The sequence below is a fragment of the Sturnus vulgaris genome, chromosome 2 (genome assembly GCF_052056855.1).
Source record: "Sturnus vulgaris isolate bStuVul1 chromosome 2, bStuVul1.hap1, whole genome shotgun sequence".
NCBI classification, from domain to species: Eukaryota; Metazoa; Chordata; class Aves; order Passeriformes; family Sturnidae; genus Sturnus; species Sturnus vulgaris.
Genome location: NC_142244.1, coordinates 52,463,793 through 52,482,070, shown reverse-complemented (window position 1 = coordinate 52,482,070; position 18,278 = coordinate 52,463,793). Strand labels below are relative to the sequence as shown.

Sequence of the window (18,278 nt, the reverse complement as noted above, 5' to 3'; positions counted from 1 at the left end):
TTTGAAATGGTCATTGAAGGATAAGAGTAAATGCACAAAGGCAGTTTCTACTGCCTTTCAGTGTCTTGCAGGTCAAAGACTCCAGAAAAACGGTGATGCACATCACACTCATGTAACATGTAACATGCATCTATAGGTATGGCTATAAAAAATACCCAACCAAAGCCCAACCCCAAAAACCTCTTTGCTTAAAATGAACACATTATTTTATTAAATAAGGATTAAAAACTCTTTTCCTCTTCAAAATATCTTTAGTTTACAAGGTTTTAATTTTGCTGAATAGAAATATACTACAAGGAACAAAGGAACCTGCAAGTTTAAAGTATATCTACCAAAAAAGCCAGCTGTTCCAAATCAGACTATTTCAAGGCGCTGTGATGAAGAAGAAAGCTGTTTTACATTATAAGCTTGTCTTTGCAACATAGTAAAGAAAATTTTTAGGGTAAGATTGTTACATTCTAACACAATCTTCTATACTGTAACAACAACTGAAGTTACCACTATTGATACTGCTATTAAATTCTCATGTTCTCTTACACTGCATGTCGCAACTTGTGCAATTGTCTTTTACCTATAGAAAAAAATGAAAAATAACAAAACTGACACAGTATTCCAGAACATATTATCTGAAGCCATCAGGTCACTGAATCTGTTTAAAGCCACTAAAAAATTTGTGACCGGTAAGTTCTTTTTTAATAACAAAATTACTTCCAAGTAAGCAGAGACAGTATTCAGTAACACCGCTTTGATTTGCAAAATACTGCATCCCGTTGTGTCTACATATGCGAGGTAGGATACGAGCAGGGAACACAGCTAGCCAAATCAAACACCTTATATCCTTATGTCCTTCAAACAACTTGTATGTTAAAATAATTCCAACATACTATATGATTACTGAAATACTTAATTGCAGGGGTAGAAATCTGTACTTAGAGGCTTTCTTCCTTTTTACATCAATATGATGCTGCTGTTTCAAAAAGAATATACAATATACATCTTCATTACAGAAATGAAAGTGCTACTAAAAACCACATCATCGCTGTACTGAGGCACTGAAAAAAATGTAAGCATGAAACCTTTTCATTACTGTACACACTGTACAAGACCACGTTTGTCCTGCCCACACAAATACAATGGCACTTGGGGACCACTGTGAAGAGATCGGATCTTTTAGACAGCAGAATTTGAAGAACTTTAAAGAAAATTGGGTGGATGAGTTTTTTCTGTATTTCTATACTAGTTGCCAACATTTGGCTTCTTACTTTTGCATGATGAACAAAATAGCAGAAGCTGTACTATACGCAATGAAGAGAGCATCCTAAGGATGTGGGGCAAACCTACTGACAATGTCAGGAAGTTTGCTTGTCTGTGGAATAGAAATCACTTCAGTCATTGTTAGGATATTGCACCTAAATTAGTAAACATGTAAAGGCAACATCCAACAAAGATGCAAACACTGGAATGGCAATCAGTGAGCACAACAGAAAAAAAGAATGCATTCAGATTCTTCTACTCTTCCTGACTGATAACTGGTCTTAGTCAAGTGAATTTTATGATTTTGGTCATTACAGAACCATCAGAGCAGCAGAATGGCCATCTAGAACTCATCTTAGTCACGTGTGTTTGTAGACATGAGCCCTTGATCAAACACAGCGGTGTACCTGAATGTGTCTCTTTTAAAAAAGTGTTTGTAAAATTCGTACTGCATGTACTTGGATGAGGTAGAGATGTATCCATCTCTACACTACATATATTTAAACACAGGTAAGTTTGCAAAATTATTCCATCCACAAACTCAGAATTTTGCTTATCACTGGTGTCCTGTTTTAATATCCTCATACCCTCTGTGTGCACAACCTCTGTGTGAGAATATTTGAACAGCATTCTTGGGTTTGTACTTGCATTTGCACAGAACGATTGCATTTAAGATTTAACCCCACAGTGACAGGGATAAGTCTGAAGGATAAGTAAACTTGCAGGATCCAAAACCTAGCGTGTGCATTCACAAAAGCAGACATGGATAATGTCAAAACCCACACCTGCAAATAAAAGCAGCAAGAAAACTGCACACACCCCTCTCATGTTTGGTGGTGCCTTTTCTAGAGTATCAGATGACAAATGCTATATCAGAATAAAGTATTTAGGATTCAAACATGTTTCTTGCAAGTTACTCACAAACTGAGCATATTCATTTTTGATGAAAATGTCTTTAATATTAGTATCTTTTGGTAAACTAATATTTTTGTTCACAGAGATCCAAATGTCACAACAACGTGTCAAAATATTTGAAAAAGGGTTCCATTTTGCTAGAAAATAAATTCAATTGGCAGAGTCAAGTATAGTTAATGGATTCTAATTATCTGAGGTGGAACAGGTATAGTCACATTAGAACTTTCAAACACTTTCATGTTTCCTTCCTATTAGTGGGTTAGCTAGCCCTAAATACTCAATATCTCAGTCTGTGATTGATTAAAAAAAAACCACCATGCTTCTGGAATCAGTGAATTATTTTTAAACACTAGTATAAAGATTACAATCCCTGTTTGGATCTTGCACATGAACTACAGATCACTGAAAGTTTCCTGTTGCACTGCAGCAAAAGAAAGGAAATGTAACAAAAGCTTTATTTGCTGCAAAGTACAGCAAGATACTTTGGTAATCTCACAAAAATGTCATACTGGAACTTGTTACAGTGAGTTCAATTTGATCTTTTAATGTAATACAGTACATTTTTATAAACTTAACATTATCATTGCAGAAGAGCATGCTAACTGAATGTTAGCAATTTATTTTTCATACATAATTATAATCTACTGTAGCTACTGTATGCAGATCTCAAAATGTTAGTACATAAAATATTCATTTTCTTTATATGAGATGAGAATGAACTTAGAAGAGGTTTGAATATAAGAATGACATATTTGCTGTGCCTATTTCTCAAGAAATAATGATTTACACATTATTACCCAAGAAATCAACATTTAAATTGCAAAACTATAGTTTAAATTTACAATAAACATTATGATCAGTAATGGTGCATCAATATTCCATGAAGTTTAACCTAACCATGTTTATGCACATAAAGCCTCAAGAGTCTGCAGCAGTTTCAGCATTAATTTTTCATATTTTTGTATAAAATTGACTTAAAGGTACATCTTCCATAAAGGTTTTCAGTGCAATTCTGTCAAAGAGGAAAATACAAAGCTAGTTTTCAATCATTTTATACCATAAAAAACCCTCAACAACTTACATTTGCACTGCTGAAGCATAAGTAAGCCAGTTCTGTTGTGCCAACTATTTCAAAGTCAATTCACATCAAACTTAACTGCCTTTCTAGTCAGCATTTCCTCTGTATCTACAGGTATAAATGTTGAAAACTTGAATACTGAAAGAGGGGGAAAGTTAAGATGAGGCAGAATAATCTAATTGTTTGCAATACTTTTTCCTAGTGGTACCAAAAGAAATGAAAAAATTCTAAGGGTTGCTTGCCTTATTAGTGATCTTACCGTTTGGAAATCGGTAAATCTGTGGTTTAGTATTATCCTTTCCTGTAATCTTTACAGGCAATCTTACAACAATAACTTATTTATTGATGGATTATGTGAAAATGCTCCATTTTTCAATGAAATAAAATTTTCTTAGTTTAGAAAATGATTTTTTTGTGTGTTGTCAACTGCAGGGAACCAGAGGGAGAACAGCACCTGAAATTATGATGTGTGCTTGGCGAAGTAGAGTATAGTAACTGATATATTTTGGTTCAAAGGCAGTTTGTAAACTGTTAAACTGCATACAGGATACTGCTCTATGCATTTTTTTCTTTGTTTTTTTTGCAGATTATAACTAAAAAAAACCAACAACAACAACAAAAAAAAAATAAAAACAAAAAGCCCAACACAAACCAACCTCTCTCTATTGTAGCACAAAATAAGAATGGAGCTTCATTCAAATCTTGAATATCTTGACTGTAATAATTGACAGTTGGTTATTCAACAAAAACTTAGCTCTTCATACCAAAAAAATTTGGCTCAAAAAACAAAAACAAAACAGAAAGGTACAATAAACTCTCAATAAAAGGATCTCTCATGAGGCAACCTACCATATACTACCGCTAGATACGAGTTTCAAAAAAAACATTACATCCCATTTTCAGCACATTTTTCATAAACATGCAACTTCACTATAAAATACAAAACACTTGGCTCTCAAGAACAGCTTTATAAAGACACACTGCATCAATAAAATTTCTCTTTGCGATTAACTTTACATTGTAATAAGAACTGTATTTTCACTAATGTTTATATATCAGATTTCATATTATAATGTAGTAATAATTTGCTCTTTGTGAACATCATGTTCAGAAGGAAATATCTATACACATTAACATACTAGACTATTAAAAACTCAGTTACAGAATTTTATTGATACAGTAGATTAATAAAAACTGATAGGGGAAGATAAAATGGGTAGGGTATTCAGTACATTATTTAATAACACACTTTTAAAATTAAAATATTTTAAATCCTTTTTGAATTTTCAATGCCACTACAAGTCCAGAAAAGTCTGGCATCAATACTGAGGTGTAAAACAAAACTTCTTTCCAAATTTGCATCTCTTGTGTTATTCTATCCAATATTGTTCAACTGTAAAAGAAAGTAATTTAGCACCTCTGATGATAGGTAGGTGCCTGAAAGTAAACTCTAGGTTATATTCATGAAGGAAACAAAGACTTTTTTTCTTCCTCTTCTTCTCCTTGACAAATAGTGGCAAAAGAATGTGGCACTATTTGTTCAACTGACTTGTTTTTCACAGTTAAATGTCAACAAGAGTACAAATACGAACACTGACAGATATTGCTTGAGATCAATTTTCAACAAACTCTGTTCTTTTTTTAAATCAATCGATCCAATAAACAGTGGGGTACTGTCAGTTTAAAGCCGCAGATAAAAGCTATACAAGCACTTTATAAGTCAGAAACATTAAAAAAAGAACTATTTACAGTTTTCTTCTTTAGTTCATATGTCTACAAAGCCAGCGCACATTACACTTCACAAAAATCCACAGTTAATGATATCAACATGTGTGTGGCTAAAGCTTGTGACCTAGGGACTGCAAATGCAGGGGCAGTACAATAGGTTTTGTCTTTTCTTCAGCAACCCCATTTGTGCACTAACAGCTTCATTCAGTCTCAAGCTTTATATTAAAAGCATTCTTCAAAGCTTTCACCTGGAAGTCTGGTAACTACATGCGCATTCATCGTCTTTCCCTTTTGGAAGTTCTGCGACGGACCTATTTGGAGAAAAGATATTTTAAATTTTTTTACAGAAAAAGTTTGAAAAATTCAAGAACAAATACATTTTGTAATAAAAAAAATGCTCAGGGTCACTCAATAATGTTTGAATATCCATATATAGTGGCATTCATTACTCGTTTTGTCACAAGTACAAGTCTCAGTCAATGACCAGGACCTAACTTCATTTGACATTACTGAGCCCACATCCTTCATGGATTTCACAACAATGCAGTTTCCTTTCTCAGAGTTTTCATACACTCAGATGCTCCAATCATCAGATATATCCAAAAGTGTGGAGGCATTCTCAGTGTAAGTATGACTACTAACATTGCCAATGTATTTGTATGAAATAAATATAAAAGTGAACTCATTTTAACATATGCCAGTAAGAGGAAGAGATCAGTTTAGGATTCTGATCCAAAACTCCATGTTTATTTTCCAGCACTATTCATTTTGTGTGTCTGTTTTGTATAAATAAGCTTCATTCACTATTAAAATCTAGAGGAGAAGAAGGGGCAGGAGTTACCTGGAAAATAATTCCTGTTAGATGCTCCACAATTTTGGCATACAGATAAGAAAGGCTACACAAGACAGAAGCTTCAAGATACTTTACAAAAAGTGATATTTTCTAAGAAATGCAGCTTCTCTAGGAAACTACAGTGCAGATCCACTACATGACAGTGGGCAGCTGACAACCACCCCATTCATTCCAAAGAAGGAAGGTTAAGTTCTAAAAATGGGGAGAAGTCATTCTAAGAAGAGAGGTCATTCTCTGATCATCAATACACAGAGCACACCACAAAGACTCAAAGAAAAGCTCAGGCAGTTCTCTTACATTGATTGTGGAAACTTCCTCTTCTTCCATTACTTCTTCCTGGGGAATGTCATCACTGACAGGTGAACCACTTTGAAACACGTCCATCTCCTCACTGGATTCATTCTCTTTACTGGCTGCTTGTTTGGAACGTCCCACACGGCTACAATGAGAAGAAAAAGAAAAATCAGCTTCACAGCACATGTACATCTGTAATATGTATAAAATGTATGAGTAAACATTCCAGTTCACAAAAACATCAGCCTTACCATTTCATGTTACATAATGTTGCTGGTTTTTACACCTGTCTAGTTCATCCATGCACAGAACTGAAGTGAAACTAGGAGGTTGGATAATACCATTTGAAAACAAAATTGTTCCACAATAGAGGGCCAGGAGCACAAAGTTGAACAATTTTGCCTCTATAGACACAGCAGTTTTTTGTCTTCAGCGCCACAACAGGCTGACACAACACTAACCAGTGAACAGGAAAAGACAAATAGGCAGAGACCGAAAACTGTTTGTTGGTATTCTCTCTATTCAATTCCACAAACAGATGTACTCTACTTCTCCAGGACTTTTTACACAACAAAATTTGAATAACTGCATCTATGTTTTTTCAGACCTAGAAGAACCCATATTGCTACTTGCGAAATTAACACTGTAATGAACCTAAACACAAATCTTCCAAGCTATCTTAGGGATAACCAGCATAACAATACATTAATCAGGATAATCAAGAACAATCAGTCAACAATATCTTAAACTGCCTGTTGTTGGTTATGCAATTTGTGCCACAAGCAAAAAGCACACATTTGCTTAAAATGAGAATTAGCCAACACCCCTTGCCTTTAAACAAAAGCCAACTATAGATGTATCCAAAACTCCACAGCTGCACTCACATTACAGTAGCACAATTAAGAATCAAATCACTGAATCGTCCCATTTACTGCAGGTGCAGTCTTGGTGCACCCAAGGTTGTTGACATTTTGGCTGGAATGAAACCAGAAACTCAGTTCTGGGCACACAACAGACAGACTTCAATCTCCAGTGGGGGCACAGATCCAAAACAATCGTACTCAGATGCCATCATATCATGAACCTGGTAGGAATTTTCAATCTTGACAACCACGTTAGTTCAGACAAAAAAAATCTCTCAACTGCATAGCAATTATAGTATTTCCAAACCAACCAACATGCCATCCCTTAACACAAGTTAGTCCAACTCAAGTCTTCCAAGACTGATAGAAGCAACAGAATTGAAAAGGAAGCAGAATAATTATGCACAAGCTAGGGTCTTCCTTTCACATAGCACAAAAATAAGCCTGTTCACATGTGCTAATTGGTAACCCAATTTGCTATCAGAAATAGGTTATACACTACCACCCACAGGATACATTATCACCTCATATGCAAAATCCCAAATTCTTATGCCAAATCCACTCCCAAGGAGCTCTGAAAGCTTTAAGCATTTGGTATAAATAAATTTATCTTGTGGTACACAATGCTGGCTCAGTTTATCAACTTCCTTCAGCTAAAACTGGTGTAGATGAGGGAGAAAGGCTTGACTACAATGCACTTTGAAGACTGAGAAATGGCTACTGTCTCACCTTTCTCTTGCAGATATGGAAAAAGAACAGTCAAAATGTAGGTGGTCTGATAAAATAAACAAACAAAACACAACAAATAGACTCAACAACTTTCTTGGGCTCCCCCTGACAGGAACAACATCCATACACATGAATGAGAGCTATGGTTGTTACTGATTGTGGGCAGTGATATAGCTTACTGTCAGCTTAAAATGGGAGTAAAGAAACATACCAACTTCACTGAGAAAAGTTATTTAAATATTAATTAAAGGGCATCTTTGACAAACACCACATCACACATCACCCAACAATAACTCATTGGTTTGTCTTCCTTGCACGGCAGTAGCAGTTTCCAACTCTTGTTCTACTGCACGTGTAGCAGTGACTTCTGGAGTAACCAAGCAGTGTTGGGTCCTGTGTTCCTGATTACACAGTAAAGGAGAAGCAGAGGTCTGACCTGAGGCAGGGCAACTGAAAAGGTCGGCATGTTGTGCATGTAAAATGCCAGATCGTGTGATCCAGTGTGAGCCCAGAATTTGAAATGAGGGTACAAGCTTGTTCAGGCAAGGTTCTCCTGTAGGGAAGATCCCTGGTATAAGGCAGGTCAGTACACTACACTGCCAGAGGAAGAGCAATGTGATGCTAACTAAGCCCAGAAGCCAGAAAGACAACAGAGGTATACAACAGTGTCCAACAGTAGATGTCCCCAAGTAGTGCTTTGAGCAATTTATATCAGGTTCTGGGAAAGTAAATATTGTCCATGAGCTGCAGTTTGATACAAGTGGGCAAACGACCCCTTATGCACCTCTGCTTACATATATTATCTACTCATGTACAGAAAAGGTACAGCTACCTGCATTTTCCTACAGCAGGCACAAGAAAACGAAGCTAGCCAAAGGGAGTTTACCTTCATTTGGGAACTTAATGCACATCAGAATTTTCAGAAGCTACTACCCTTCACTGATCACAACACATTTTATTCACATGAAAATGCTTCAAGTGGATAGAAAGGCCACAAATTAGAAAGTGAACATTAATTTAAGGAGAATCAGAATAAACCTAATTCTCCACAAATCTGTTTCACCACAGTAACAATTTGATTCTTCCCCATTATCTGAAACAAACAGGGCCACTTTCCTCTCCTTGAAGTCCTAATAAAACCCTACTTCAAGGCCTTTATATGCTTTATTGACTTTTCTCCTAGAAAAGCAAAGCTACATACATGCTACCTGAGCATATTAAAATTACTTACAGCCTCTTGCTCTGTTGTGAGATGCCCTAGGAGAAGCAGCTAAGGAAAACATTTTAGAAATAACAATAGCAATTTATTTTCTTAACTGTCAACTACAGTATTCTGAAATATTTTCAGTAAAGGTTTGCTTGGGGGCAAAGAGGCATTATTTAATTTTGACTAAACACAGATTTAGAACACTTACACTTTTTTTTGCTGTGCTGGTGGTGTTTGTGATGACCTTCCTCGTCTTTTCTGTGGCGTAGACTGTGCTGATTCAACTGTACTAGTTTCAGATGGTTCTGCTCTGTTTTGAGGAAGACCCAAATTGCAAAGCATCAAATTATAACTAATGTCCAGAGATAAAAAAAACACAGCTTACAAGAAGATGGACTTACCTCTGCTGTGTTCTTTTTGATGTCCTATTTTGCCTGCCTTTTGGTTTTTGTTCAATGTTTTCAGTTTGCCTTTCTTCCTCCTCCTCCTCCTCTTCCACTGCAGCTGCTGGTGGTTGTTTTTTTTTGCTCCTTTTTGATGACTTTGCCACTGGTTCTTCCTTTGGTGTTGCCCCATTATTTGTTCTGGTAGGGCGTCCTCTTCTCCCTTTCTTTGGTGGACTGTTCTGTTCATCCTCACTTTCTATTACATCTTCTTTTAGCCTTTTTTCCTCTTGCCATTGTGTTTCATCAGCTTCTGATACAACTGCAGGTCTCTTCCTTCCCCGTTGACTACCTCTAAGCTTCTGCTCTTGACCCAGTTTATTCAGGTCATCTATGCTCAGCTTCTCTTCTGAATCCGTGATAGTGGCTTTCTTCCTTCCTCTAGGCTTCTCCATCTCTGACTGAAAAGGCAAGATTGCACCATTACATTACAAAATTAAACTACCATATTAAACAATCACATGTAGAAGCTTCCTCCAACAAGACAGAGTCTTCAAGTGATACAAGTTGTCTCTGTTAACCATATCCATTTCAAAAACATTTGCAAAAATATAAACACACACCTACATATAAAATACCAGACAAGAGGGAAAGATTATTTGGAAGGTGAGTAGTTAAAACCCTCGAGTGTGTAAGGCCTTCCTCATTTGTATCCTCTGCTGTGTCCAACACAGTAGGACAGAATATCCATAACTGCATTTCTATCAAATAGGAAAATATAAAGACAAAGAAGATGGGAATTGCCAACTTGTGGCTTTCAGCTCTTGTTGTGAGCTGCAGGGTGCTTATGCCTGTCTCCTATGCTGGCACTGGCAAGGCACTAATACAGGAGACAGTGGGCAACCTGACTTTACAACTGTAGAAGGAAGCACAGGAATTAGTGGTGGCTGCCAAGTCACTATTATTGTCAGAGCTGTACCAACATTTCCTCTGAGCAGCAAAACAACCCACCCAAACTTAAAACAAATAGTCTTGGTCAGAAGGGACCTCTGAAGATCATCTCATTCCAACCACCCTGCCATGGGCAGGGACACCTTTCACTAGACCAGGTTGCTGAAAGATCCAATCTGGCCCTGAACATCTCCAATGATGGGGTATCCACAACTTATCTGGTCAATCTTTTCCAGTGTCCCACCACCCTCACTGTAAACAATCCCTTTCTCATGTCCAGTCTAAACCTCACCTCTTCAGTTTAAGACTGCTGCCCCTTGTCCAACTACTACAGCACAAGTCAAGTCTTTCTCCATCTTTCTTATATGCCCCCATCATATTGGAAGGCCATTAATAAGGTCTTCCTAGAGCCTTCTCTGCTCCAAGCTGAACAATCCCAACTCTCCCAGCCTTTCCTCTTAGCAGAGGTGTTCCAGCCCTCTCATCATTCTCATGGCCTTTCTCTGGATCTGCTCTAACAGCTCCATGTCTGTCTTCTAATGGAGACCTGGAGCTGGACACAGCACTCCAGATGAGGGTCCCAAGAAAGTAGAGGAGACATCAAGAATCCCCTCCCTGGCCCCACTGGCCACTCTCCTTTTGATCAGCCCAGGACACAGTTGGCTTTCTGGGCTGTGAGCACATGTGGCTGGCTCATGTCCTATTTCTCATACATGACAGCCCCTGAATGTCCATTCATCCCTTAGCCTGTATGGATACTGAGGATTGACTGGAGCCAGGTGCAGGACATTGCATTTGGGGCTCTTGAACCTCCTGATGTTCCCCTGGGCCCAGTCCTCAAGTCTGTCAAGGTTCCTCTGGATGGCAGCCCTTCCCTCTAATATATCAACAAAGGTAGAACCCATTCTGAATCATAACTTTGAAAACAGAAACTATTCCTTTACTTCTCCATGCTCTAGTTATCTGAAGAGCACAGTAAAGGGCCATAAACAGTGCAAAGATTTCAGTAAGCAGCTCCTAGGGCCATACCGCCCCAACCAACCCTCAGAAAAATAAAAGCAGAAAATACTACCCATCCAACATTTCATGGGTACCATGACTCTTTCATTTCACATGGTGAAATTATCCACAAGTCCAAATACTTACACTATTTCTGTTTCATACCAATGTTTGTTTCATACTAACACTACTGTATTTCAACACATTTTTTAGTATTTGCCACATTGAAATTTCATCTACATAATCAGAGATACATCATTTAAAATCTGAATGAAGGTTTTTTTCCTTTTACAACTGCCTTGTGACATAGGATAGAGGTCAGCTTACATATTCATTCATGTCTCGATTTTAACCAAAAACCTTTTTCAAGAAAAGCACAAAGAAAATCTAGGAAGGATATGAGGGTAAAAAAGAAAAGAAATTGAAGGACAAAATAATACACTAGAAGAAAATAAGAAAAATGTTTGAACAATGATGACACCTCCTGTCAGTTCATGTCTTCAGTCACATTCTCGTTATCCCCCATTCATCTGTCAATGCAGCTTCTTTTAGCTGGAAAGTAACTGCTCTCAATTTTCAAAGTAAAGTCTTTCCCAGTGTCCCACAGCCTCAGAACCAAGGTGTTACTCCACAGGTGTTAATCTTTTAATCTAAAGTGTTAATCTGGACAAGTATCCTGAAGAGTGATACCTTTAAAACATGGACCTTCTGCTATCCAATTAATATCCTGCTTCTCAGCTAAAGCGTGCTGTAATGTGCTCCTCATCTCCAAAAAACCAAAACTGAGTTCTGAATCCACAACCTGGAGCAACTCACTTATAGATCCAAAGTGGAATGATGCTCTTAAAAGTACTCAACACACTGACCTGTATTTGCTTTATCACTGAGTTTTCTCAGTAGTTACCAGTTCAAGCTAATGCTTCTAAACATGAATTGCACGCCATGAGGTGTCTGGACTCTCAGACTATAAGGTTTATTTACAGAAGTTTGGTTTTTTTTGTTTTTTGTTTTTGACAAGAGACTCCAGATTTTTCTTATTTAGTTATAAACTGGTTTGCTTTTCGCACAGTATAAGATAGTTATTTATACTTCAAGACAAGCAAAAGTTCAGGAATTTTTACTAGTCAGTAGCTTATGGCCCAAGCAACCTAGAAAAATGCACTAGACTGACATAATGAGTGAAAAGAGACATGTCAGAGACAGTAAAAAGAAATAAAGCAGCAGTGACATCAGATACAGGACATCTTTAATGCAGCCTAGAAAATCCAATTCTAGCAAATCTGATCTTATTACTTTCTCATGCATATCCCAAATACTACAAAATTTACACTGTCAACTGCTATTAAGGCACAAAGAAGTGAAACTTACTAGTGGTACGGGAAGTTATTATTGTTTTATCTGACCTGCTTTTATAGTTACAATATAATTATAATTTTCTTTGGTGGTTTATTTTTCTCTATTTTGATACATATATAAATACTGCTTAAGATAATATTTACCTTGCTTACAACGTCTTTTACATATTAAAGCACTACATCTGAGTGAGCGTCCAAACAATGTTTTTCATTTTCATTAGGAGCCTTTCTAATTACTGAACTGCATATATTTTTATTCATTGGTAAGAATTAGTAAGGATACTATCACTCTCCAAAGCCTCAGTAACCTCAGGGACCTGATTTGGCGGTGGACTTCACTCTTTGGAGTTAATGGCTGGATTTGATGTTCTTTAAAAGGTCTTTTGAAACCTATATGATTCTATGAGAAACATTTTTTGAACCACAATAATTTTGAATCTTTTTTCATTATATTTTCATATCCAACTCTAAACATATTTTCCAGTAGTTTGAAGTATCATCTCCGTTTCATGTTTCAGCATGTATTTTTTTTTAATTATCTCAAATATCATCACATTAATTTTTAACAGCTCACCCTTACAAGATCAGAGTCGTCCCTTTTGTCAGTTTTCTTTCCTGGTAAGGGTGAAGACAGTGTGAATTCTTCATTTTCACTATGGTCCATTTCACTACTGTCAAGCCTAGGATGAATAAACATATATTTCCCTCATTATTATAATACATTGGGCAGTCATTTAAAAAATACTAAGGACAACAATCTCCATAAAAAATTTATTAATAAATCAAGTACAATTTGGCAGAAGGAACTTGTCACTGTGGGTACTATAGATACCAAGTATCACAAGCCACATCATCGAAGTCTCAACACAAATGTTTGGATCACAAACCATGTTCAATTTTCTTTTTTCACTGGGAAAGATAAGCAGCCTTTTAAAACAGAAGAGTGTGAGTTGCAAGATATCTGTGTTTGCATATAATTGCCTACACTTTCCTATAGACAAATATGCCCACAGACAGACCAGCCAAAGCACACAAACCTTCCTATGGTGAGGTTTAAGCAATAAAACAGAAGTTCAAATTTCCCTCTGCTTTTTGCAGCAGCAATTTCATTTTTATTTCAATTTCTACAAATACACACATGGACAGTAATGCCTCCTGCATATGTAAAACACTGAGTCCCACAGATAAAAGGTAATGCACAAAAGCCAATACACAAGTCATTTCATTTCATCTGCAGAAGCAATATTTTTAAATACCAGTGCACGTTTTTTAAATGAAAATAAATACACTATGTGTCGAAATGAAAAGGGGTATTCAAACACAAACTCCATTCCCTGGCCTGGGCCCTGCATAGTGAGTGAAAGATGTTCTCACTCCTACAGGTTTACAATCTGTATTAACTGGTTTGTAATAGGAAGGTAAATTAGGTTTTATACATCCTCTCAAAAGATGCAAATCTACCTGTACATATTCAGACAGACTGAACTGGAAATATCCTGCATCCTGAATCATTCCCATCTCTTCTCTTTGTCTTTGGAATCTCCACCCAAAACACTAATCTCTTTAACTAAGTGAACTGGAGAGATCATGAAGATGACAGAACATGCTAGGCTGTGAGTGCAGCATTTTTTAAAATTTGATCTCAGATTCATTTTGCTGGATATAGAGAAGAATCTGGAGTCCACTTGTCATTAGCCAGTAATACAGTGCAGCATGTGAACCTGCATGACTTGTAGGAAATAAGCCTTTCTGCAGACGTTCTAATGGAGAAATATTTCTTATAAAGCACTGCACTTCATTTAAAATTAATATTATATATTGAATAGTCACAGAAGTACCAAATGAGAAGTCTTAAATTCAAACATAACATTTCCTAACAGTCTTGAAAGAATGTGAAACAGTAGGAAGAATACAAATAGTGGGGGCCATACAATCTCTCACTGTCAGTGAAAAAATAAACTAATGAAAATGTGACTTTCAGTTAAAAAAAAGGAACATAAAATAACTGATGAATAACCTACATAACTGACACAAAATCAGCTGTAATTTTAAAGAGAGATAACTAGAAGACAACTTATGTAGTATTACAGTACACTCACCTCTTCATCCCAAAACTAATCTAAAATCCAAAAATATTGAACTGCAAAGTCCAGAAAAGTGCAGGGCTCGAGGAGAAAGTCATGCAGGACCACCACAATGGCCTACCAATTTTCCCTGGGTGGGATGTGTTTGTAGCATTACAGCCAGGTTCCCAGAGACTGCAGCTGTGTGTATACACACACATACGTGTATGCATATATGTGTGTGGGGGATATATCTATCTGCCTAAAACATCCCCAAAAAAATTAAAACATATGAGACTTTCCTCCTTCAGCCAATTCTGGATGCAATTTGATTGTGGGGGGTTTTTTTGTTTGTTTTGTGGGGGGTTTTTTTGTGTTTTGTTTTTAGGAGGGGGGGTTTTGTTTGTTTTTTGGTTTGGTTTTTGAGTTTGGTTTTTTGGGTTTTTTTAAAGAAAATTTATTTCTCGAGTTAGAAAGCCAAATTCATGGTTTCAGTTACACCAATGTGGTACTGTAACTTTACTTCAATGCACGATAAAAGAATTCTGTCTTGTACTAAGAAAACATTATAGAAGTATTCAAAGTTTCCATAACAAATATTTGAAATATCAAAGATCCTTTGTTGTCTACCAACCTCCCTTTGATCCTTCCTGGAGAGCTTGGATTTGAACTGCTGCTGGCATTGCTTACAGTTTCCATTCGTGCAGATTTGGATTGAGACTGCTTGCCTGCTGACGAAAGAGGCTTATTAACTGCTCCAAGAACATTGGCTGCTTTGGGCTGAAACCAAAAATATATTTCCTTTATTTTAAGCTACACATTCAGATATTGTTAACATGTACTATGCTTAAAATATTCACAGATTTCATTTTCTGCAATCATTACGTTAATTTTAACAAAAAGTGATAAACATTTTTGTATTAAGGCTACAGCAGACACTAGAAGGAAGCTGAGAGGGCTGCAATCAAATAACTAGCTGCCACCAAAGCTGGTACTCTTCCCTCTAGCCTTAGAGTCTGTCCTCTTCTCATTGGTAGTGCTGTGTGCTCACCAGACCCTGCAGTCAGGCACCGCATCACTTTGTGTGCCATTTGCTTTCTGCTGATTTATCTACCTGAACCAGCTCCCCATCTGCATCAGACAAGCATCTGGCCCAGCGAAGCAGAAAGAGCAGCAGGATGGCCCTTCCAGCAAAAGGAGACATTAAACTGGCAACCACATTAGTTTCACCTGGGAATAAATGAGAATCTCAAAAGCCAAATACTGTGGAGAAGATCCTGATACTTCTTGCACAGATTTAAAAATGCTAGGCTTTCAATAAGTGCCACAATTTCCAGACACTGGCGAGCTTCAGGTTATTAATTTAACTGGATTATCCCTCAGACCTGCTGAACGCCTCCAGCTCATACTAACTTTTGAGAAAGTTGAAAGACTCCAATTACTCCTAAAGAGAATGCAAAACACCCATGTAAAAAAACGTTGAATTAAAGACCATTCCCTGCATTTCTCATTATCCATCTTCTCCTTCAATATTAGATTCTAGCTATGTCTGCAGTTAGTCACCACTACAAAAAGGTCAACATGCATATCATATCAGCCTTGGGTGTTTCTTTCTCAGAGCTACAGACCATGGAAATTGTGGTTATACTTTTATAGCCAGAGGGAATTTTACACTTACAAAGATACACTCTGCACTGAGCACACACAAAAAAATAGCATATGCTTTCCAAAAATAAACCTTGGAGAACTAAATCCATCTTAACAATTTACATCTATCAGTTTAGAACTAAATGTTAATCAGCGTATGATGAAAGAGCTCAAAAGCAAAGAGATTTTCAACTTCATACTGAACTGGACTTCCTGCTAAGAAGGGACTAAGAGGGCCTGCACAAACAGTTGCTCCCTTTCACAGAATCTCCACTCAAAGCCTTCCTCCCTTTGGTGTTCCCTGCTTATATCCACTCCACTAACATCCACCCAAGCCAGTCTTCCACATGCAAAAATAAGACTTCTTAGACTAACTTTCATGTCATGCTCCTCAGTGAAGACACTGAAAATTTTGGTGGTGAAACACACCTCTCCTGTTTGTTACAGTTTCAAAACAACACAAGAAGAGCTAGAGTACCCAGCATTAGAAATTTAAAATAATATATAAGTTAACTTAGGATTCAAAAGAATTTCAATGATTACCTATTCCAATCCATAAATGTTGACTTTCAATTTCTCAAAGAGAAATCTGTTTCTTTTCCTAGCTTGCATTTCTCCCTTATTATTAAGTTACTAGCTGACAGCTAATACTTCATTAGCAAAGTTAAGGGTAATGAACATGCTGCAATTTCTTTCTTTCACAAGGTGACAAATTAATGTTCTTTGTCATCTAGAACAGGATGCATTAATCCAGATGAAAGCCACAGTTTGCCACTTCCTTTCCCAGACTTTAATTTTGTCCTAAAGAGTACCTGGGTTTAGTTTTAGTGAAGAAAGAACACTGCCATTCAATAGAATGCATATTCTGAAAGAACAAATTAACAAAACTGTAGAACAGCCTGTTAACTTGTATGGTACTGTAAAATGGTATTCAGCTTTGCCAAAGATTAATTATGTGATTTTTAAAATAATGTCTGCTATAGTTTTCTATAGCTGCCACTTTGTATGCAACATAGTAGTCTCCTGCAGTCTAAAAACATTCACCATTTTGCAAACTTGACAAATATTACGGGCTGTATTGGGGTGTTTTTAGACTCTGTCCTTCTAAAGACAACAGGCTTTGAGTATTGTTGCCACCACCCAGCATAGACAGCAGTAATTCTCCCTTTATGCAGCTCTCTCTATACCTAGAAACAATCTCTTCTCTTACTGTTTCATTAATTACATGCTAGTTTTCTTTAAAAAACAAAACAACAACAACAAAAACAAACAAACAAAAAAAACAAACACAAAGAAAACAAACAAAACTGTCACTCCAAAACCAAAGACAAAGTAGAACACAAGCAAACACAGCACCAAACCCCAATTCCCTACCTACCTTTCCAGGGGTGAAAAAAGACTTCATTTCTGGAGGAAGATAATTTTTGGTGTTACTGAAATTCTGTAAAACAAAGGGGGTGGTGGAGGCAATTACAGCAATAATCAGTGAAGGAGAAATAGATATAGATACATTCTGGAGATTGCACTGAAAGATTTCATTTACATCATTCATGCCTTTGAATTTTTAAACTAGAACAGTAATATGACAGTAGGGGATAAGAGAAATTGGTGCGTGCACATATATATATTTATGAAAACATATAAATACATACATTTCCAACTACAATATAAGAGAGAGAAGTCTGAAGTTACAAGAAATATTTAAGAAAAACAACCCCGAATTACAACTAGCAAATATTTAAACAGACATCTCAAGAAAAATTAAATGCCCAAGTATACCTTGTCAGGTTGAGTAAAATATCTGGCTGGAAGAACAGGGTCTTTAGGGGATTCCAAACTGTATGTTGTACTCTTTGACATAATGATATTCATTGCTACATCACATACTGTATATAGTTTCTGTAAATAATAGAAGTAAAAAAATGAAATAGCACTTAAGAAGTTTATTGAAAATCTTGA

At 36.7% G+C, this 18,278-nt stretch overlaps 1 protein-coding gene across 3 annotated transcripts in view; it reads right to left on the bottom strand.

Moving 5' to 3' along the window:
• Nucleotides 1-246: 246 nt before the first annotated feature.
• The window catches only part of PDS5B (PDS5 cohesin associated factor B), a 100,485-nt gene continuing 82,453 nt past the window's right edge, over nucleotides 247-18,278 (bottom strand). The window contains exons 28-35 of one of the 3 annotated variants that reach the window (XM_014889779.2): nucleotides 18,099-18,218; nucleotides 17,698-17,760; nucleotides 15,307-15,452; nucleotides 13,184-13,289; nucleotides 9,323-9,765; nucleotides 9,130-9,231; nucleotides 6,126-6,267; nucleotides 247-5,286 (exon numbers count right to left, since the gene is read on the bottom strand). In XM_014889779.2, coding sequence (XP_014745265.1) covers nucleotides 5,251-5,286; nucleotides 6,126-6,267; nucleotides 9,130-9,231; nucleotides 9,323-9,765; nucleotides 13,184-13,289; nucleotides 15,307-15,452; nucleotides 17,698-17,760; nucleotides 18,099-18,218 — 1,158 coding nt within the window. In that variant the 3' untranslated portion in view covers nucleotides 247-5,250. The remainder of the gene's footprint in view (nucleotides 5,287-6,125; nucleotides 6,268-9,129; nucleotides 9,232-9,322; nucleotides 9,766-13,183; nucleotides 13,290-15,306; nucleotides 15,453-17,697; nucleotides 17,761-18,098; nucleotides 18,219-18,278) is intronic. The other 2 variants (XM_014889781.2, XM_014889782.2) reach the window with 2 other exon arrangements.